The 22357-nt window shown below is 37.6% G+C and overlaps 1 protein-coding gene across 2 annotated transcripts; it reads left to right on the top strand.

Moving 5' to 3' along the window:
* The first annotated feature begins 2786 nt into the window (after positions 1–2786).
* Positions 2787–21093, top strand: LOC133093240 (pancreatic triacylglycerol lipase). 2 transcript variants are annotated; one of them, XM_061193006.1, is made up of 12 exons: positions 2787–2832; positions 4075–4229; positions 4836–4958; positions 6879–7013; positions 9066–9177; positions 10426–10545; positions 10662–10781; positions 11300–11418; positions 13561–13690; positions 14794–14902; positions 16039–16203; positions 21030–21093. In XM_061193006.1, the coding sequence occupies exons 1-12, from the start codon at positions 2787–2789 to the stop codon at positions 21091–21093; spliced, it is 1398 nt and encodes a 465-aa protein (XP_061048989.1). The 2 variants fall into 2 exon arrangements, with proteins under 2 accessions (XP_061048989.1, XP_061048982.1); XM_061192999.1 differs by having other exon boundaries at positions 4075–4244.
* Positions 21094–22357: the final 1264 nt, after the last annotated feature.

The raw sequence follows: 22357 nt of genomic DNA, 5'->3' as shown, positions 1-22357 counted from the left end.
CAAGTAAGTTGCATGTGGGGGCCCAGGCAACACTGGGTGAATTCTCACTAAACCTTGAAGTATCATATGGCCTCAGGTTATTTGTGAAACAATGGTCACTATCAGGGTCTGAACTGAAAAATACCCAGTAAAATTAAAATTCTACAAAAATAGAGTGAAGAATTGGGCAATTACTTTTTATAATTTGGGAAGTGGCAGGAAAGGGGATTTTTTAAGCCAAGAATTGGAAAATAACCTGGCAAAGTATTAATGTTTTGCATAATGTTTGCATCCAAATCTCATGGTAAAATTTGCAACCCAGGATTCAATGTTTGGTACCTGAACTGTTCTTGGAAGTAGGAGAAGTCATTGTACAATAAAATAATCTTTGTTGGTTGAGGTAATGCTAGTTGATGTAACCCTGAAATATCAGTGGCTTAACATAATAGGAATTTATTTCTTGCTTATGTAAAGTTCAGAATGGGTGTTTGTGATTGATGGGTGGCTTTCATCTAAGCAGGGAACCCAGGCTCCTTCCAGCTTGTGGTTCCACCAGCTTCAACACATGGCCTTCAAAGTCACTGTTCTTGTCTGCATCAAGCCACAGAAAGGAAGGCACATGGCAGATCATGTGCGAGTTTTTTATGAACAGGACTAGAACTGATGTGCATGTGTGCGCTCACATCTCATTGGCCAGTTGATCATGTGGCACATCATCCTGCAAGACAGATTGGGTAATAGAGTTTAGTTCTATTCCCTGTAGGAAGAGGTCAGCAATCTCTCCTATACACACTATAAACAGACATAGATAGCATGTTAGTGATCTAAATGAAACAATATAGTTCATAAAATTTTACAACCCAACTAAAGGGTTCAGCGAGATTGAATTTAGGGGAAGTCATTCATCTAGAATTGACATGATAGACTGCTGATTACATACAATTCCTTTCTTAGCTTTTATAACAGTTTGGGAAATTGACTCTTCCCAAAACACTATAAAATTTGAACTTATTTTAGTTTACTAAAAAAAAAAATTCCCCATGAACTCTAGTCTCTGTTTCAGAACTTAGTGACTTTTGGTCCTAATTCTACAACCTACATTGAACAAAGGTCTCCTTAACTATGGATTAAATTTTGTACTATCTAAAATGCCAACTTAGAAATTTTGTGTGAATTATTTGGTAATTCACACAGAATGTATTTTATTTTATAGTAAACTCCAGGGTGCACATTGGCTCCTTTTTTTTGGTTTGTTTATTTTGCTTGTTTTCAGTTAAAAATCACAGTTCTTTACTGTGAGATTGTGTAGGCAGTTGTTCCTATAGAAATTATTCAAACTATATTGCTTTTTATATTCATTTCCTCATTCGTTTGTTTGTTCATTCATGGGGGATGTGTTCAGGGCCTGCTTCATGCCAACATGGCTAGATGCTGAGGTAAGACAAGGCCTGGAGAATTCCAGCCTTCTCAGAGTTTATGATCCACACCTGATTGTGATGGGTGTCAAATGAGGCTAGATCTGAAGGGAGGTGTTTCTAGAGGAGAGAGGGAAACCAACCTAACCAGCTCTGGAGAAGAGTCCCTAAGGATAGGATTAAATGCTGAGACATGAAGGATTCAGTGGGACTTTGCCACTGCTCCCATCCATGGGATTCCTTCCTTGCAACTTCTGTCCTGATTTTAACATTTCCCTTGCCCAACATTCCTGAATTTTCTTCATACACAAATAATTTTCTTGCTTTTTTTCTGTACCTGTAAACTTTGTCAGGGAACTGAATTCTTTGACCATTTTTGACCTACAAACGTGACAATTTCATATGATTCGACCTATAGCTGTGATGCTGTCAGGCCAAATGCTCCAGTCTCTTAAAATTATAGTAGCCTATCCCAGTCTTTTTAAAATTAATTTTAAGCAATCGATCACCAACTGAAAACATCCCAGTTCTTTTCTATCAAATACTTCTCTTCCATATTATATTTCCCAGACCATTTTTTTCCAAGTTGAATTTTGTTTTTCTCTTATGCATAATTTCATTTGGTGATGGGGTCACTGATTTCACCTCTATGTTCTTAGAAGTACCCCCAGTTCCTTTCATCAGTTCATTTATTCTTTCCTCCATGTTATTGTTGATAAATAAATTAGACCTATGGACTATCAAAATAAACTATCAACAGCTTTCCTAAAAGAAATGAACTCTCTTGAAGAATTGCCTCTATTTCACTGTTTTGGAAGGTAAGGCAAGGTTGTACAAAAACTGCATGAGCTGGTAAGCTTTTAGTATTTGTGGTCAAGACTGCTGTTATCAAATCTATGAAAACAATTTAGTTTCACCCATACCCACAGACCTGCACAGAGAAATGTAAACTAAAAAATGGGCAGACTAGAACCTTCACTACAATGAAATTATGGTGATTCTAAGCATTGTATAATCACATTGAAAGAGAACTGTTCTTATCTACCCTTGTCTCATCTTTCCAAAAGTACTATGGAAAATTTTACCTACCCTATCAATCTTGGTTTATTTATGATTAAAATTAAAAACACATCCTTGGAACCTCCTCTTGTTTCATGCCACTTTTCCATGGAACTGCTCAAAAAGATAAGGTTTGCCTATAAAAGGACCTCTAGGTGCTACCTTGTGGGCAGAACTTGACTGAACTGCCATGGTGAGTCTGGAACATGTTTACTGAGTCTAATTTAGTCGAATTTACCCATTTTCCCTCAGAGATCTAACTGAACTTGAATTACGCCAATCTTTTAAAAACTTACTTAGCCAGACTTAATTATATTTTAAAATTTTATTTAGATGCTGCTCATCTGGACACTTTCGCTGTTGCTGGGAGCAGTAGTAGGTAAGAAAAAATATTTATGTCATGCTGGAAGAGACTTGCTGCTCAATACTTGGAAGAAGGACTACAACACCTGAATTCAAGCTACTATGAGGATGAGAAGTAGAGCAAGGGGGAGAGATCCATGAATAGGAGCTCTAGCACTGGGAGTAGGGCTGCCAGATAACAGCTAAGATGCCCAGTTAAAGTTGAATTTCAGGTAAAACAAAGAATATGTGACATAGTTATATAAATGGTAAGATTGATCATTATAATAAATAAAATTTAAAGTTAAGAAAATTTAAATTTATTGCTATTGTTATAATAAAACATTTATTGTTTATCAAACTCAAACTTAACTTGTATTTTCATTTGCTAAATTTAGCAACCCTAGCTCGGAGTTAAGCGTAAGGTTTGAACCCTGGTTCCATCAGCCACAACTGTATTTCCCTGGGTAAAATTCTTAACCTCTCTGTGCCTCACTGTCTTCATCTGTGAACTGGGCATATAATGCCACCCCTTTTGTAGGGTAATTGTGAGACTTAGGTGTGATAAGTCATGTAAATCATCTTGCCCAGCACGTGGCACATATGGAGAATGCAGCGCCTACAACAACTACTACTCCTATTCCTGCTCCCACTATTAATGGAGACTTTATCCCCCTGGAGAACCCTTCCCTTGTGTTGTTCTTTTATGGGTTAACATTCAAGCACAGAGTTGTGTCAAACCATGGGCTTTCTGTTTGATTATTTGTGAGCAGCTTCTTCGTCACAAGAATCCAGGATGCCCCTCAAATATAGGTCAGAGACCTAAATATTCAGCCAGGTAGAGACGTAAAGTTTTGGCATTTGCACGAAACTTAAGATCTCAACCCAAAGCCCAAAGCCCAATGCCAGAAGATGTTTACAAGGAGGTAAGCGCCTCACCCCCTACTACCAAGACCTGGGGACACAAGACTGCTCCCTTCTTGGGCACCAATGGCCCAGAGGAGACATCTGAGTTGAGAGGCTCAAATGAGTCCTAGCATGGGACTGGACAGAGACAGGAGGGGAGTGAGGCGGTCCTACATAGTGGAAATGAGAAGCAGCAGCCTGTCTTTAGCTGGGATGTTGTCTGTTGAAGCTGTTTTGTGAGTGTGTATATAGGAAGGTGTTTGAGGATGTGGAGGAAGAAAATATGCCACAAAATGTAGTTTAACTCATATATTGTCAGAGAGACCATCAAAAAGAGCATTCTGGTGAAACTAACACTTCTGGGTGATTGCAGGAAAAGAAATCTGCTATCAAAGACTTGGTTGCTTCAGTGATGATTCCCCTTGGGCAGGAATTGTAGAAAGACCCATCAAAATATTGCCCTGGGCTCCAAAAGATGTCAACACTCGTTTCCTCCTATACACTAACGAGAACCCAGACAGCTTTCAAGTAAGAACACTCATGGTTTTCAGAACTAAGTTTCATCTGTTTTATGTAATAAGGATACTGAATTTTGTCTTCTAAAGAGAACAAATCAGACAGTGGAATTTGCACCTCTGTAGACTTTTAGCACAGTGACCGTATTATTTTTTATAACTTGTTTATAAAAGGTTTGTTTGATAATTTGTTTAAAGTATCTATTAACTTGATATTATTTTTATTCTATCTCTATGGTACCATTTAATACAATATTCTAAATATGGATATTACATATATATAATCTCTAAGTGTTATGTATAACCTTCCAACATATTTTGTATCTATAAAAAACACACACACACACATACATAGTCTTCCATTGGGTGGAGACAAGACCCTACCACCAATATTATAGCAGACATATTACCCCAAGTAGAGCAAATGCAAAAATGTTATGACATCTGGAAAGTATCGACTTGGTGATGATTGGGAATAGCTTGGTTGTAATAAGAGAATCCTTACTCACAAGGATCCCAAGTCCTAGGAGTCTTCTCCCATCTGCCACTTCCCTCCTCGTAACAGTTCTATTTGATATTTTCAGAAACTTGACATTAAACATTTTTCTCCCCCAAATAGGAACTCGTTGCCGATCCATCTACTATCACAGACTCCAATTTCAAAACAAATAGAAAAACTCGCTTTATTATTCATGGATTCATAGACAAGGGAGAAGAAAACTGGCTGCACAGCATTTGCAAGGTGAGACTGTAAATCTCTTAAGGGAAGTTTGTTTCCAGAGTGATAATTAGCAACAGAGAAGGCAAGGCCCCACCCAGGCAGGACAGATGCCTGCCACCATGAGGCTGGAGGATCCTCTGACCTCACTGGGTCTGGGGTTCCCAGAGGAGGTCCAGGAGGTGACACGGGGTGGAGGGGACCTGGGACAGTCAGACCAGCAAGGCTGGCAGGCATTTGGTGGCTCTGGGTAGCGATTATTTAATAACTAATACAGAGATATTTCTAAATTTTAGCAACAGGTGTTGCAATACTGATGCAACATTTGTTGCATTTTCAATAGCTTTTAGTCTCTTCAATAGGCTTTGATTTCTGTGTGAAGAACTAAGATAACTCATTTTGCCCAAACTAATTATTTTCCCTTGCTACTCTTTTATCTCCTATGGTAACAATAGCTAGGAAGACTGTGTAGATTTTCATTTCCTGCTTCTGTTGTTTCAGCAGTAGTGATCCTATTTTCTTAAATTTGCCTTTGGCTATGTGCCCTGTGATAATGAAGAATTAAAAGACAGAAAATCAAACAGAATAAATTTTCCAATAACTGCTAGTGCTTAAGGAACATTATCATTGATTCATTTCTTCATCAAGATTTTGTGGCCAGCTGTGGCGCAAAGATGCAATCATTTCTTTAGAGGTCTTATTTCAGGCCTGCCTGTGACTCAAGCCAAAGGCTGATCTGAGTTAACTCCAGAGAGTTTCGACTGATCTTGAAGACAGTTAAAATGAAGGGGCTAATTAACTACACAAGTTTAAAAATAATCAGTAAAACCACAACTTGTCTTCAAAAATAATTTATAGCTGATGATTATTGGGCTGGGTGAGGAGGGAGGGTAGTAATAGATTTCTATACTACAGTGAAGAAAAAATAAATAAATGATTCTCAGCTCAAAAGGTATGTAGATTTTCAGATATGCGTATACAATTTATTTCTGAGATCCCAAAAGCAGATGTGTTTTTCTTGCATTTGATTTGGCTTTGGGCATTATAATGGAGGAATGAGTACATTAAATTAGAAGGTTAAATGCCATAGATTCAAGTTCCAATTCTATCCTTAACTAACCAAGACACTAGCAAATCGTTTCCCCTCTTTGGATTTTTCTATCTGTAAAATGAAACAATTGGAGATGGTTTCTAAGATTGCTGCATTCTCAAATTCTTCTTGGAAAAAAGGTGGGGATATGCATAAATAAATACTCAAATAAATAAAATTCCTGCCAGATCTAGCATTCACGAAACTATCATTGACCCCCATCCAAAAAGACTTCCAGTAGATATCTGAAAGTTTATACTTTTATGTGAAATAACTTGTCATGTACAATAAAACATGTTCATACAAAAATTTTGATTAGTATTTCCATCATGGAAAAGCTTATTCATTTGCCTTCAATGCCTATATTTAAAGGGTCCTAACATAGTCTTTCATTTATTCAATTACTTAGTAGATATTTACTGAGTACCTACTATGTGCCAGGAACTTTTCCAGGCACTGAGGATACAGAAGTGAACAAGACAGGCAATGCCCTGAGGTGCAATCTAGTAAGGGACAATGTCTTGTGAAGTTTATGATGCTTTAATGAGACAACCCATTGTACCACATTTTATACACTTTTCCCTGCAACAAATGTCTATGCATCTGTTGCTGTAGAAATCCCAAGAATCCAGTTCCCATTATGACCAAATCTCTAGTTTGGAGCCAATGTTAAGTTTTAAAAAGGATTCCATAACCATAACAGATTAAAAGTTTTGTTTATTGGTTTGGGGTTAAAAAGCGAGCATGATATTGTGTAGGTCAAGGAGGCAATTTATCCTAGTCTTCAAGAGTGTTAATTAGTAATTAGGAAAGATGTTGAATTATTTACTTATCTATTGTGTCTCTTCCACCAGAACCTGTTTAATGTGGAAAGTGTGAACTGCATCTGCGTGGACTGGAAAGGTGGCTCCCGAACCGGATACACACAAGCCTCACAGAACATCCGGATTGTGGGAGCAGAAGTGGCGTATTTCATTGACGTTCTTGAGGTAACTACCTCTGGGTTATAGAAAAGCCCATGCACGTTGCTCTCTGGATTCTCTTCCAGAAAAAATTGCTGTGTGTATGATAATTGGTAAAATATTTTTCTACTTGGAGTTGGCATTCTCCTTGATTGAAAAGAAAAATGCAAAAAAAAAAATCTAGATTTGGGCTTCATCAATATGCCTATTAAGGTGAATAAACTGATGTTTAAGTGCTATTATTCAAGCAACCAGGTAGATTGTTTCTACTGAATTCCATCATTAGTTCTTTTAATTTTACCAGTTATTAAGCCAAGTTGATATGATAATGTCAACCTGAAGATTAAAGTAGGGGTTTTGTTGTTTGTTTGTTTGTTTTTATTTTTTTAAGAGAAGCACAATGATAACAAGCTAACCTGATTTGGTAACTAAAAACTTAGAAAATGTTAAACTTGAAAGTGCTTAAGTAATTGCTTTCATTATTCTTTTCTTCTTTTCTTTTTCTTTTTTTTTTTAAATTGAAGTATAGTTGACACACAATATTCTATTAGTTTCAGGTGCCAAAATAGATATTGCAAGGTCTGGTTGGTGAAGCTGGCAGATCATTTATTGATTAAGTTCACCATCTTACATGAGTGCAGTTTGTGATGCCCCAAAACAATTACAATAGTAATATCAAAGGTCACTGATCACCATAAGAAATATTATAATAATGAAAAAGTTTAAAATATTGTGAGAATTACCAAAATGTAACACAGAGACCCAAAGTGAACAAATACTGTTGGAAAAATGGTGCCAATAGACTTGCTCAGTGCAGGGTTGCCACAAACCTTCAGTTTGCAAAAAACACAATATCTGTGAAGCACAGTAAAGCAAAGCATAATAAAACATGGTATGTCTGTACCACATCTTCTTTATCTACTCATCTATTGAGGGACACTTAGGTTTTTTCCATTGCTTGGCTATTGTAAACAATTCTGCAATAAACATAGGGGTGCATATATCTTTTGGAATTCATGTTTTCATTTTCTTCAGAAAAATAACCAGCAGTGGAATTGCTGGACCATATGGAAGTTCTATTTCTAATTTTTTGAAGAACCTCCATACTGTTTTCCACAGTAGCTCTACCAATTTACATTCCCACCAACAGTACATGAGGGTTCCCTTTTCTCCACATCCTCGCCAACGCTTATTATCTGCTGTCTTTTTGATAATAGCCATTCTGACAAGTGGGAGGTGGTACCTCATTGTGGTTTTGATTTGCGCTTCCCTGGTGATTAGTGATGTCGAGCATCTTTTCATATGTCTGTTGGCCATCTGTATGTCTGACTTGGAAAAATGTCTATTCAGGTTCTCTCCTCATTTTTTAAATCAGATTATGGTTTTTTATATTGAGTTACGTGAGTTCTTTGTCTACTTTGAATATTAACCTCTTACCGAATATATAATTTGCAAATATCTTCTTCCGTTTAGTAGGTTGCCTTTTCGTTTTGCTGATGGTTTCCCTCACTGTGCAAAAGCTTTTTGGTTTGAGGTAGTTCCATTTGTTTATTTTTGCTTTTGTTTCCTTTGCGTGAGGAGACAGATCCAAAAAATATTGCTAAGATGGATGTCAAAGTATATACTGCCTATGCTTCTTCCTGGAGTTTTATGGTTTCTGGTCTTACATTTAAGTCTTGAATCCATTTTGAGTTTATTTTTGTATATGGTTTAAGAAAGTGGTCCAGTTTTATTCTTTTGCATGTAGCTGTCAAGTTTTCAAAACACCATTTATTGAAGAATCATTATTACTTTCTAATCCAAATACTTGCTTCACCACCTCTGGGTAACAAGTCCTCATATCCATCAAGGGTCCCCTCTACATAGTAGAACAATAAAAGAGAACACTACTTCCAGCAGTTTAAACATTACACCATCGCCATTTCTCATGATAAATGAAAAGAAAAAATCCATGAAAATTGATTGCTTTAAAGGAGAAGCTTCTCTTCTTAAAAGTTGAGGTTTCAGAGCGTTCTCTTTTCTGCCCATCTTGAATTTTGCTAGTTTGAAAACATTCTGAAGAAGTTTTCTTTCCAACAGTCGTCATTTGGATACTCACCTTCCAAGGTCCACGTCATTGGCCACAGTCTGGGTGCCCACGCTGCTGGGGAGTCAGGAAGGAGGACAAATGGGACCATTGGACGAATCACAGGTTGGTCAAAGCTGCAAAGTTGGACTAAATGAAGCCTATATGGGGTCTAAAAGGACAGAAATTTGGCACAGACCTGCTTTTACCTGAGGAGACAAGTTTTCACATTTTCCGAATTAGATCACATGATCAGAGAAATCGGTGTGTTCTGAGACCTTATGAATTTGTTATTAATACCAATCTTTAGTCTACAGAGCCCTGTTTAACATATAAATACTGCATGTGACTAAAATGTGAATTAAGAACATCTGGAAGTCTTATTCATATCTATTTTCTCTTTGTCAGGTATTCACAAAGGATGAGTTTGGTGAATAGAAGAAATGGCATAAATAATAGAAGAAATAGAATTAAACCCAAAGAGCTCAAAAATGTATCATTAATTATATTCTGCTTCATAGCAATTGATAATTAGTCCAGTCCTCATGAACCACAACCCGAGAGTGGTGGGGACAGATGGTCTGGGTGCCCTGGGCTGCCCGGGCTACATGCTGCTAATTAGATTAAAAATATGATTTTACAAATCTCAGACTGGTTGCATTTAGCCAGTGGAGTCATATGTTGGGTACCCAGGTCCTACAACAACCTTGTAACTTTATAAGAAAGACTTTGCTATCCTGGATCTGAGAAATGACTATTTCAGGAAATGATTACTTTATTCTTGCATCTTCCCTTCTTTATTTTCTTCCCAAATCCCCTGTCTCCGACACCCCGATTCTCTTTTTTAATATTTTGGATAAGTTGGTTACATTTGCATTGGTGGGGCTATCTGGAATATCTCTTTAATTTGCTGGAAAGACATTCTTTCTCATAGCCCATAAATGCTTATGAGAGCCTGCTCAGTCAGGCACTTGCCAAGCTGTGGTCGCAGTGACTGTGAAAGCCAAGATCCTTGCCCTCACAGGAGTTTATAGTATAGGTGGAACTCTTTTAGCCTGAAAATCTGTTAGGAGTCCAGTGTTTCCCAGAGTCTGGCTCTTTTGTTGTAACTGTGCTATTGACGGGGATTGTCCCAATGACTAAGCATCCATAAGTAGGGCCAAATTCCATGGTTTTAGGAAAATTCACTTTAATGCAAATAGTAAATTAGACACAGATTTCCCTTAGAAATTGGTAAGATAGGGAAGAACCAGCTCATTTCTTTGCACGTATTACTCATGATTACCACCAATGCTGCACTCAGGTCTGTAAAGAGAAAGGTGAACATGCATGTCCACTGATAGACACTGACATGACGCATCCTATCTATTTTAGGGTTGGATCCAGCAGAACCGTGCTTTGAGGGCACACCTGAATTAGTCCGATTGGACCCCAGCGATGCCCAATTTGTGGATGTAATTCACACAGACGCTGCCCCCATAATCCCCAACCTGGGTGAGTTCTTCAATTTGTCCCCCTGGAGTGTTTTTTGAGTCTATACATAAGAGTGTTTTAGAGTGTTCTGAGTCTTTACATTAACGTCAACTTTCCCATATTTTAAAATTCCTCAGGTCTTGGAATGAGCCAAATTGTGGGCCACCTAGATTTCTTTCCAAATGGAGGAAAGGAAATGCCCGGATGTAAGAAGAATGCTCTCTCTCAGATCGTTGACATAGATGGGCTCTGGGAAGGTACAACTATTATGTATATGAAGAGATTTTCTTGGGGAGGGGGGCGGGAATCTGTGTTTCCTTTTGATAAACTTGCTAAATATTTTGGTATTGTACAGGTCTCACATTTTCTGTAACAAAGAACTTTTAGTTGTATCCCCAAGATACAGGTTTTCACCGGGGGAAGTGGACATGAGAAGACTATAGGAAAGAAAGTGTATTTGTAGTCAACTTTTCAAGGATCTAATTCAGGGAATACATTACTCAGTCATACCTATCTCTTACAGACCAATCTTTTCCTCCTAGAGTTATTTTTCCATTTCATTTAGCTATGGCATAATTATTATAATCTTAAACAGATTATATTAAATTCTGATTGCGTCTCAAATTATGACTACCCTTCATAAATGATTTTGTTCTGTGACTGCCATGAGTTCACACTAATTAGAAAAATCTATTCAACAACTGTATGCTGACCATGACATTAACTTGGAAAAATGAAATCTGTCACTGATGTGTAATCATGTCTGATTTTAAAGGAACTCGCAACTTTGTGGCCTGTAATCACTTAAGAAGCTACAAGTATTATGCTGATAGCATCCTCAACCCTGATGGCTTTGCTGGATTTCCTTGTGCCTCTTACAAGGTTTTCAGTGCAGTAAGTAGATTCTTTCTTGCACCTAAAGAATTTTGTGACCATCACTTCTCATGACCAGTGTGGTTCACTATACATGACATGCATTCAGTGAATGTTACTATATGACTGCCACATGATTTATACTTTCAATAATACATGTTTATGTTAATAGTGATAAAGCATTGGAGAACTTTAGAGAAATGCGCTTGTAAACTGAAATATCCCAAATCTACCTTGTTCTCTATCACTTCTGTATGTGTCAGCTAAATGTTCACACTTGGTTTGGAAATAATTCTAAGTGCAAAAATTGTCTATGGAAATCTGATCTATGGTTGCAGGATGCTGATGAACATGAAAAACTTGTTTTAAATGTTAACCTTATAAAGGTATATGATTATGGGCATGTGGACATTTCTGTGCAGTCTCATAATTGCCAAGATTTTTTTTTGAGTGTTCATCTTTTTTTTGGTATTCTCTAAATATCTAAGTTGGGATCCTTAAATCTGATCTTGAATATGACATATCAATTGCCCGGGTTTTTTTTTACTATTGCTTTTCCTTTCACAATAATTTTTTTCAAATAAAAATGTATGCCCTATGTTATTTAATATATAAATTTTCAAGTAACGTGCTAGGTGAAATTATAATTATCAAGTAGATATACTTTAGCAATGAAGAGAGAGGATCTGATTCCTGGTTCTACCATTAAATAGTTGAATGATTCTGGGCAAAATACTTAACTTCTCTAAGGCACTTTCTTCATTTCAAAATGTAAATAAAATGGTAGATTCCATAGATTTGGTGGGAGGATTTAATAAGATAACATGTTTTAATTACTTAGCCCAGAACCTAAAATATAATAATTAGCATTCAACAAATGTTAGCTATTATGTGTAGGGGAGAGGGGATGGGTGTATATTTTATTCACAATGTAGCTTGCATATGCAACGAGAACGCCTCCCCCTTCTTTGGTCTAACTTTATTTTTATTTTCTTCCCAAATCCCCATTTTCTAGGTAATGGGGAAAACAAACAAACACAGAAGCTTTAGGTTTCATCCAGTTAAAATTTAATCTGATTCAATAATATAAACAGTCCTTTTAAGTGATGCTCAGACACTTTTATAGGAAAAAATTCTCAGTTTTGCAGATTTCTCAGCCTTTGGATCACCTCTCTCCAAGCTGGTATTGGGCAAGGTGATCATGGTAGTGGTGGTCAGTGTGTGTGTGGAGGGCAGAGAGGAGGCTTGGGGGTCCACCTTCTTGAAGGGCTCATAGCTGCCATCTGCAGGTGATGTCGGGGCGTGTCCAAGCTACTGGCTTGGGCAATGCTCTCAGAGAGCTTTGGCCATTTCTTCCCGGCTGGCCCAGTTTCCCGGAGGTTTTGCTGAATGCGGATCCTGAGATTCAGCCCAGTCGCCATCTGGTCCACTGATTCAGGAGTTCACCACTTGCCTCTACTGTGGGGCAGCCTTGCCCTTTCATAGCAGGAATTTTTATGTCCATCTGCCTCCCGCTCTGTTCACCCCCCTCCCTCTCTTCTCCTCACAGTTTCTTGGCCCACAAAAGAAGGACGTTTTCCTATATGATATCCGTCTTCTCCAGACCTCATGGCTAAGCCTGACTGACCAACTAGAGCATTTTCCCTTCACATTGGGAGAATTCTGAGATCTGAATCTTCCAGACTTGATATGCTAAGTGGGAGCTAGAGAAAATTGAGAAAAACTTGACTTTTAAGCCTATTGTCCTCCCAGTGAGTCCCATTTTGTGTATCAGAAGCTGATGATCACCTCCTGCTCTTTCTTTCGCAATTTTTCTAAAATAAATTCTAACCACCTAAAGGCAGATGGGTGTCTTGGGGCCACTGGAACAACTTAGAGAGGCAAAAGAGAGAGGATTAAAATATAAATAAATAAATAAATTCTCTTAATTAATTTTTATAATATTTATGTTAGTATCATGTTATTTAATAGTGAAATTGCTGATTTATCATTGTAAATAATGAGACTAATTTTTAACCTTTGTTGAGACACTGTTAAAGTCTTCTTTGACTATCAGAAGAGGATTGGCTTTAGAATATTTGAAAATTCAACAACACGTGGAATAAGATGGTACACTATTAAAAAAAAGAGCATCCTCATTCATCATTTGTTTATTTTCCCTAGAACAAGTGCTTCCCCTGTCCAAGTGAAGGCTGCCCGCAGATGGGTCATTATGCTGATAGATTTCCTGGGAAAACCAAAGCAGAGGGCCAGGTATTTTATCTAAACACCGGTGATGCCAGCAATTTTGCCCGTAAGTCCCTATTTTATTTGTCTTAAATTCTCAATACTATGTATCTTATCACATCCAGTGGAAATGTGTGAAATTGCTTTTCTGTACAAAAGTTTTAAACACTCCTCCCCAAAATGGGAAAACACGTCAATACCATGCGCAATGTGAACATGCTAATTTGGGTGGCAGAACAGAGTTTAGGGCCTGAATTATCAATGATACAAAAATCAATTTCTTCACAGTTGATTCTGGTACCGAATTCAGGAGGCTTCATCTGCTCCAGCCTCTTCATACTCTGTTAAAAGTTTCACTGCGCAAAATTCTGAGGTTCTTTACAAGCAGAAAAGTAACCCAGGAGAGAGATGGCAGAGGTTGTGGGAGTGGAAAGGAGGTGACAGATTCAAGAGATATTAGGATTGTAGACTCCATGTGTGATGGGAATCAGAGAATGCAGGAAGGGTGAGACTTGGGGACAGACCCTGGGTTTCTTTTCTGGGTAATAGAGGAAGAAAACTATTTGGATGGGAGTCAATAGGGTTAGCTGCATTGTAAAAACTAAAGCTAAATTTTATTCCCTTCCCAATTTGGCCCAGGCTAGCTCTAAATGGCAAAAAATTGTAGTTCACTATTGACTAGTACCATAAAATGGTTACCATAAATTAATACAATCCAGTGGTGATGAAAAGTTGAATTATAGAATGTTAAAGATAAATATAGATTATTTAGACAAAAAGATGACAGTACTCTAAAATTTCATGATCTATAAAAATGAAATAAACTGATGAAAATACCACACTATTATTTTTCCATTATCTTTTAACATAAAGTTCTTATAATGGTCAAGAATAAATTGTTAGGTTAAAAAAATTGAAAACAAAATATATAACTTAGTCCCTTGGCTTGAAATCTTTTGACTTTGGAAAGAGTCTGTGTTCCTCCCCTCCCCCAATGTCTGCCCGCTGAACATTAAGTTAAAGGAATATCCATCACTATTTGATTAGAAGAACTACCAAAACCATACAAAAATTACTCAAAATTCAGCAGTAGTGGAATCCAAGTTAGCCTGTTTCCAGAATAATTTTTCTAATTTTAGCTGGTATTTTGTAAATATTTCCCCCTTGCAGGTTGGCGGTATAAGGTGGCTGTCACACTGTCTGGAAAGAAGGTTAGAGGACACATACTAGTTTCTTTGTTTGGAGATAGAGGAAACTCTAAGCAGTATGAAATTTTCAAGTGAGTAAACTACTACTCTAAGCTCCTTCAATGTTGGAATACTTCGCACATACAATGTATGTCGTGGACATAAGAGTTTATTCATTACTATATGGGAATATAGGGAAGGAAAGTTTTTTTCCTTTACCTTTCTTAGCTCTTTGGCTGGTCTGGTAATCAAATTAACATAGGGCAGATTAACAGGGGAAAAAACTAATTTAATTCTGTACATATGGGGGTCCCAGAAGAACATGAGACCCACAGGCAGTGAGACAATTGAGGCTTATATGCCATTCTGAGCTAAGGAGAAGGGAGCAGGGGTCTGGGACTTCAAAGGGGAGACAGACAATCCACAGTAAGATGGGAAGAACAAATGTTTGGTGCACAAAGGTTTGTCATGGCAGGCAGAGACAACAGGACACGGAGAGGAATTTGATCTCCAGGCCCAGCTGAGCTCCCCGCCAGCCTATCACACCTAGCCCATATTCCTTGCAGTTATCTCAGGTGATAGTTCCCTTCCTGAACCAGGCCTTCTATCTAAATTCTTTTAGGCAGTTAAAGGAGAGGTAAAAGTTATCCTTGAATCTGCTGGGTCTTGACTTCCTTCAGCTCAAAATAGTCCACCTGCCAAAGTGGCACATTCTGGGGACACTTGTTCTGAACCCCTTCAGAAGTACAGTACTGCCATGTGTCATTAAAAGGAAGAGTCTATTTCACCCTTGTACCTTAATACGTTTTAGAACGCTGTTTCTAAATTTTTTCTCTGCTATTTCCTGAGAAAACCACAGATGTTTATTTTGATGCATGGCATCTGATTTATAATCGCTAAATAATTATTCTACCCACAAAACAACTGGAAAAGGATGATATAACGATGTCATCATTTATTAAATTGTGGGAGGATTGTGACTATAACATGTTTGAAGTTTTATTAAAATAAGGATGACTTCAAAGTAATATGAGTTATTGATGGCAAATGAACTACCACTGAGTTGGCATACATGTCTACATTTATTTAACCATTAGATTCACAAATGTACTATCAATCATCTTACTAGAGATACATTGTTAACTGGTTTTAGAAACATATATGTGTATATTTATATGTATGTTTATGTATATTCATGTATGTTTTTATTAACTTCTCCATTCCCAAGGGGCAGTCTCCAACCAGCCCATACTCATTCCAATGAATTTGACTCAGATATGGATGTTGGAGATATGCAGAAGGTTAAATTTATTTGGTACAATAACGTGATCAACCCAACTCTACCCAGAGTGGGAGCATCCAAGATCCGTGTGGAACGCAACGATGGAAAAGTGTAAGTAATAAAAATCCAAAGAGATTTGAAGCATTGAGTCACGTTTATAATTCTACTCCCACTGAAAGGCAACTTTAAGTTAAATCACCTACAGTGGTTCTCCTATATCTCAGTCACCGCTGCTTCCTAATACCTTTTGTTTCTTTAGAAGAAAGTGTACATCTTTAGGAAAACAACTTTGATAGATTTGTAGATGACTGTTGTATGATCGGACACAAGTGTTAGAATGAGAATCTGGCTTCACAATCCTAAGGTGAAAAGAAAGATTTCATTTAGCAGCTGTGCCTTGTGCTATGTGTGTGCTTAATATGTGTATCTTCCCCAAGCTTCCTGGGTTCACCAAATTGCTACTTAAATTACCGAGAAAACACTTAACTTATCAAGGAATACAAATAGATTGTCCTGTGTCATTAGTCTTCTTAGTGAAGACAAAGGTCAACCCTTGGTTCTAATCAAAACTAAAGTGTGTGTGAACCAACGGATATTTACCATAGTGAACTACCAGAAGCAGTGAGGTGATGATGATGATGATAATCATAACAATGCCAATATCAGCCCAAGTGTTTTGAGTATAAAACTAAATTCTGAGGCACAGTGCTATGCTGCTTCTGCCATCATATCATTCAGTCCTCATATAAGTCCAGTGTGGAGACTTTTGCTTCTGGCAAAGATGGAGTAACAAGAGCCCAGATTTACCTTCCCAACTGAAACAAACAAAAATTCAGACAAAATATATCAAACCACAGTTTTCAAGACGCTGAACATTAGGCAACAAAGGAAAGTGATCTCTGAGAGATAAGAAACAAATAAGGTAGAGTCCTAAAATTGTCCCAGCTTACTGCCTTTAAAGAGTCTCCAGGATGTCACACAAAGAGGAAAAATTCAGGCAGAACCCAGTAGACTACCTGAGTTAAAGAAACAGAACTAAGAATCCAGAAAATCCAAGGCAACTGGATTTCACAGGACAGAGGACCAGAGAGGAGAGAGCTACAGAGAGGAAATCTCAGAGAGCTGGAATATTTCCTTAAACATTCAGCAGAGTGCTGATCAGCACATATATATGAGGAAACTAATCAAGGTCTGTGAAATATCCATCTGAAAGGATTATAGAGAATAGTACCCAGTACTCTTGCAGGGTTGGGAACAGTACTTGTTTCCGCTAACCAGACCAGAAAAGCTCATAATTCAGGAAATGTTAGGTAGAGTATTTAAGAAGGTCTTCCCTCAGTAGTGGGGCAAAAATTAGCCTAGAATGGGCAAGACCTGAAAGGATCAAACTGTTTCCAAATAACTGCACCCCAGAACAGAGCTCAAGAAAATGTATAGGAATACAAAATTATCCAGCAGTTAACAGGCTAAAATCCATAATATATGACATTAAACGAAAGTTTTCCATGTATATAAAGAAGCAGGAAAACACAACCTATAATGAGAATAATCAATCAATTGAAACCAAACCAGAACCGACACAACTGTTAGAATAGCAGACATAGACATTAAAACAGTTATTAAACCTGTATTCCATTGGTTTAAAAAGGTCAGTAGAGGAATGGCATATATAGAAAAAAGGCCCAAGTTGAATTTCTAGAGATGAGAACTACAATATCTGAAATGAAAGAGCAGATTAGACATTGTGAGAGAAAAGATTAGTGGAGTTGAAGAGGTAATAGAAAGTATCCAAAATGAAACACAGAAAGAAAAAAAAATTTTGATGGAAAGAATATCAGTGATCTGTGAAATAATTTCAAGAAGTCTAATATAGTTCTCATTGAAGACTCCAAAAGAGGAAGGAGAGAAATATATATTTGAAGAAATAATGGCTTCAAAAATTTCAAACATAGTGAATGAAAACTGTAAACATATAGATCCAAGTGACACCACAAAAAACATAAAGAAAACTACGCCAACACTCATGAAAATCAAACTGCTCAAAAACAGTTATAAAGAGGAAAACTTAAAAGCAGCCAGAGAAAAAACACACATTACCTACAGAGGAATAAAGATAACAATTACAGGAAGATTTCACATCAAAAACAATGCAAGTGAGAAAACAGTGGAACAACATCTTTAAAGTACTGAAAGGAAAAAACCGTTAACCTAGAATTCTATAACCACAAAAGTATCTTTCAAAGAAAAAGATGAAATAAAGACTTTTCAGACATATCAAAGCTGAAAGAATTCATCACCAACCGGCCAACACCATGAGAAATGTTAAAGGAAAGTCTTCAGAGAAAGGAAAGTTATACCGGTTGTAAAAGAATCTACAGAAAGGAATTAAGAACATAGGAGATAGTAACTACATTGGGAAACATATGAGATTTTTAAATATGGTTATTTAAGTCTTTAAAAATAATTGACAATTTAAAAAGTAATGGCAATATTTTGGGGAGGGGCTGTTATAACGTGTATAAGTAAAATATATGACAACAATGCCATTAGGCATTAGGTAGGAGGGGAGAAATGGAAACATACTCTTATAATGTTCTTATACCATATGTAAATTAAAATATTATCACTTGAAGGTAAAATGTGATGTTAAAAATATATGGTATAAATTCTAAAGCAACCACTAAAATAGTAAAACAAAGAACTATAGCTAATAAGCCAAAAAAAGGAGATTAAATGGAATTTTTTAAGGCATAAAAAGGGGGGGAAAACAGCATAGGGAACAAATTGCAAGATAATAACCATATCAATAAATGTATTAAATTAAAATACAATTAGAAGGCAGAGATTGTTTAACTGGATTTTAAAAACTCAATACACAACTGTATGCTACCTACATGAAATGTACTTTAAATATAAAGACACAAATAGATTAAAAGTGAAAGAACAGAAAAGGATATTCTATTAATTATTAGGGAAATGCAAATTAAAACCACAATGAGGTACCAACATAAACTTATTTAAACGGCTAAAATTTAAAAGATTGACAATATCAAGCACTGGTGAGGATGTGAAGAATCTTGAATTTTCATATACTGTTGATGGGAATGTAAAATGATGCAACCACTTTGGAGAACTCTTTGCTAGTTTCCTAAAAGGCCAAACATACACCTACCTACAATTCAGCCATTTCTCTTTTATGTATTTACCCAAGAGAAAAGAAAGCATATATTTATACAAAGATTTGTACATAAATATTCATAGTACCTTTTATTGCAATAGTCAAAATCTGGAAATAACCCAAAGTCCACCAATAAGGGAATGGATAAACAAATTGCGGTCTTCTGTACAATGGAATACTACTCAGCAGTGAAAAGGAACGAACTAGTGATACATGCAGCAACATAGATGAATCTCAAAATAATTATACTGAACAAAATTATACTGAATGAAAGAAGCTAAACAAGAGTGCATACACCTTTGATTCCATTCATATAAAATTTTACAGAATTCAAAGTAGTCTATAATGACAGTAGACCAGTGGTTGCCTGGGGGAAGGGAAGATGGAAAGGGATGGGAAGGAGAGATTACAAACGATAGGAGGAAAATTTTGGAATAATGGATATGTTTACTCTCTTGATTGTGGTGATGGGAAATAAGTACTGTTATTATCCCCATTTTACAGATAATTCAATGAAAGCTCAATGCCAGAATTCATGTGCAGGAAATCTGACTTCAGCAAATCCTTAACTACCACAATAGAAATTCAGATCACCTTTATTTATATATATTGTGTGCCCTTCATTTCTTGTGACCCTTTTCAATATTAGTGTTTGTTTTGATGGTATATCTTAATTTATTATATTCTAATGGGAAAAATGAAGAATAACATGAACTTATGAATTGCCATCAAATGAGAGGGAGCTTTTAGTCAAGTCCTTCACCAATTTGCACTGAGTTTCATCTTGTCCAATATTTTTCTTTTTTAAAATATTTATTTATTTTAACATCTTTATTGGAGTATAATTGCTTTACACTGTTGTTTTAGTTTCTGCTGCATAACAAAGTGAATCAGCTATACGTATACATATATCCTCATATCCTCTCCCTCTTGCATCTCCCTCCCACCCTCCCTATCCCACCCCTCTAGGTGGTCACAAAGCACCGAGCTGATCTCCCTGTGCTATGCAGCTGCTTCCCACTAGCTATCTATTTTACATTTGGTAGTGTATATATGTCCATGCCACTCTCTCACTTTGTCCCAGCTTACCCTTCCCCCTCCCCACGTCCTCAAGTCCGTTCTCTACGTCTGAATCTTTGTTCCTGTCCTGCCCCTAACCTTTAATTTGCTATTTGCACATCGGCTAGCCATTAGATTACAGAGAAGAAAATGAAGATGAAGAGAAAAGAGCATTTTCTGAGCATTTTTTATGTGCCAGACACTTTACATATGCCTCTGTATTTTGTTAAAGAAAATGAGCTCCAAAGCCTCCTAAGTATTGCTCAGTCTTAAAGAGTAAATTAGTCATTTCAATTCAATACTGAATTAAAATAAGAATGCCTAGCCAATGTAACACCAGGACCTCAGGATTTTTACTCTGGCTGATTTCTTGTCATGCTGCTGACCCTACTCTTCCTCAGTTGCATTCACTGACAGTGTGCCACGTTTAGTAGGTGCTTTGGGGATGTGACAAATGGACCCTCTGTGTCCTTTGGAGTGTCCAATGATACCTCTTCTTTCTGCTATTGCATAGCCATGGGATAAAATTAGAAAGGAAAATGCAGTTCTTTATACCCAAGAGGTATTCACTCGGCCAGTGTCTAGTTTTGGGCACAGGGTGTGCCACTCACTCAGACTGAGGGGAAGGAAGTGGCTGTCGTCAAACTCAACCCACCAACTGTGTGTCAGGAAGAGTTGACTTTTTGTTTTCTCTGCCCAGGTTCAACTTCTGTAGCGAAGAAACTGTGAGGGAAGATGTTCTGCTTACCCTCACCCCATGTTAGGAGCTGCTGACATGTGAACACTGAATCTTACTGCTAATAAAATCTAGTGGTGAAGCACTACATTCCTTTCTTTGCCATCATGTCCATTATTTCCAATGAAATTTTTGGATAATGTGATTAAGTTCCAATATTTGGAACTGGTCTGAAAAACCACAAATGACTGTTGAATTTTGCTACATGTTACTTGGCATTTGAACTTGGGAATATTGTTTACTTGATACTGACATCATGGCCATTACTATTACTGATGTCATTCTGATCACTTAAGGCAGACTTCCAGGTCCAAAGTGACCCTCCTGGTGGTGGTGGGCACACATGATAAGTACCCACCTTTGCCACTTTTTCCATCGTCTTTAATCAGACATCTCAGGAGGGATGACACATAGGGAGTCTCCAGTTCTAATCTGAACTTTTCTCTTTCAAATCCTTGGCCATGTCTATTTCTGTGTCTGTGTCAGTTGGGTCCTCTGAGAAGCAGACGCTAGGGAAATGTCTGTGACGGATGAAAGAGGAGATAGCAGAGTAGGCAGGAGAAACTTCAGACCTTAATGCAGGTCTAACACCCATGAGAGGGGAAAGGAAGGAAAGACTAGGTGGGAAGAGCCCCAGCCCTCAGCAAGTGTCTGAGAAAGTCTTGGCCAGGTCGATGGGGAGTCCCCAAGTGAAGGCGACCCTTGGCAGGAATCCTACTTCAGGCAGGAGTAGATGGGCTCTCGTACCCATGCCGTGCTCAGTCATGGGTTGAGGCAGCCAACAGAAGCGTGGCCTCTGTGTGAGTCCCCGCGGATCCAAGGGGCGGCAGCTGGGCTGCCAGGCATCTCTGGTCCTGCAGCAGTTTCTCCTGAAGGGATCTGAACGGTACACCTCTGTGGCCCCCACAGTGTCCCACCTTGTTCCTTTTTGGATTTCTTTGGAAATGACACCAGCTTGGTCATTTCCTCATTGGAACTGAATTAAATATATTACTTAATTCAACAAACTTTTATGGAGCCCCCATTACTATATTCCAGACACTGCTGTTGGCATGAAGGATGTAAAATAAATAAAATACATTTCTCACCCTCCAGGAGGTTGTAGTCTGATGAGGGAGCTGGACAAGGAAACAGTTATGAAACAGTGTCAGGAAGTACGAGTTACTAACCTGGGAGGAAAGAAGGGCTGGCATTTGATGTGGGGAGAGGGGTTGAGAGCAGGGGTAGGATGGAGAAAGGCTATATAAAGTAAGTAAAGGGAAAGCAAGGGGGGTTAAGCCTCCCAAAGGAGT

Source organism: Eubalaena glacialis, chromosome 1, assembly GCF_028564815.1.
Source record: "Eubalaena glacialis isolate mEubGla1 chromosome 1, mEubGla1.1.hap2.+ XY, whole genome shotgun sequence".
NCBI classification, from domain to species: Eukaryota; Metazoa; Chordata; class Mammalia; order Artiodactyla; family Balaenidae; genus Eubalaena; species Eubalaena glacialis.
This window is presented reverse-complemented; position numbering and strand designations above follow the sequence as displayed.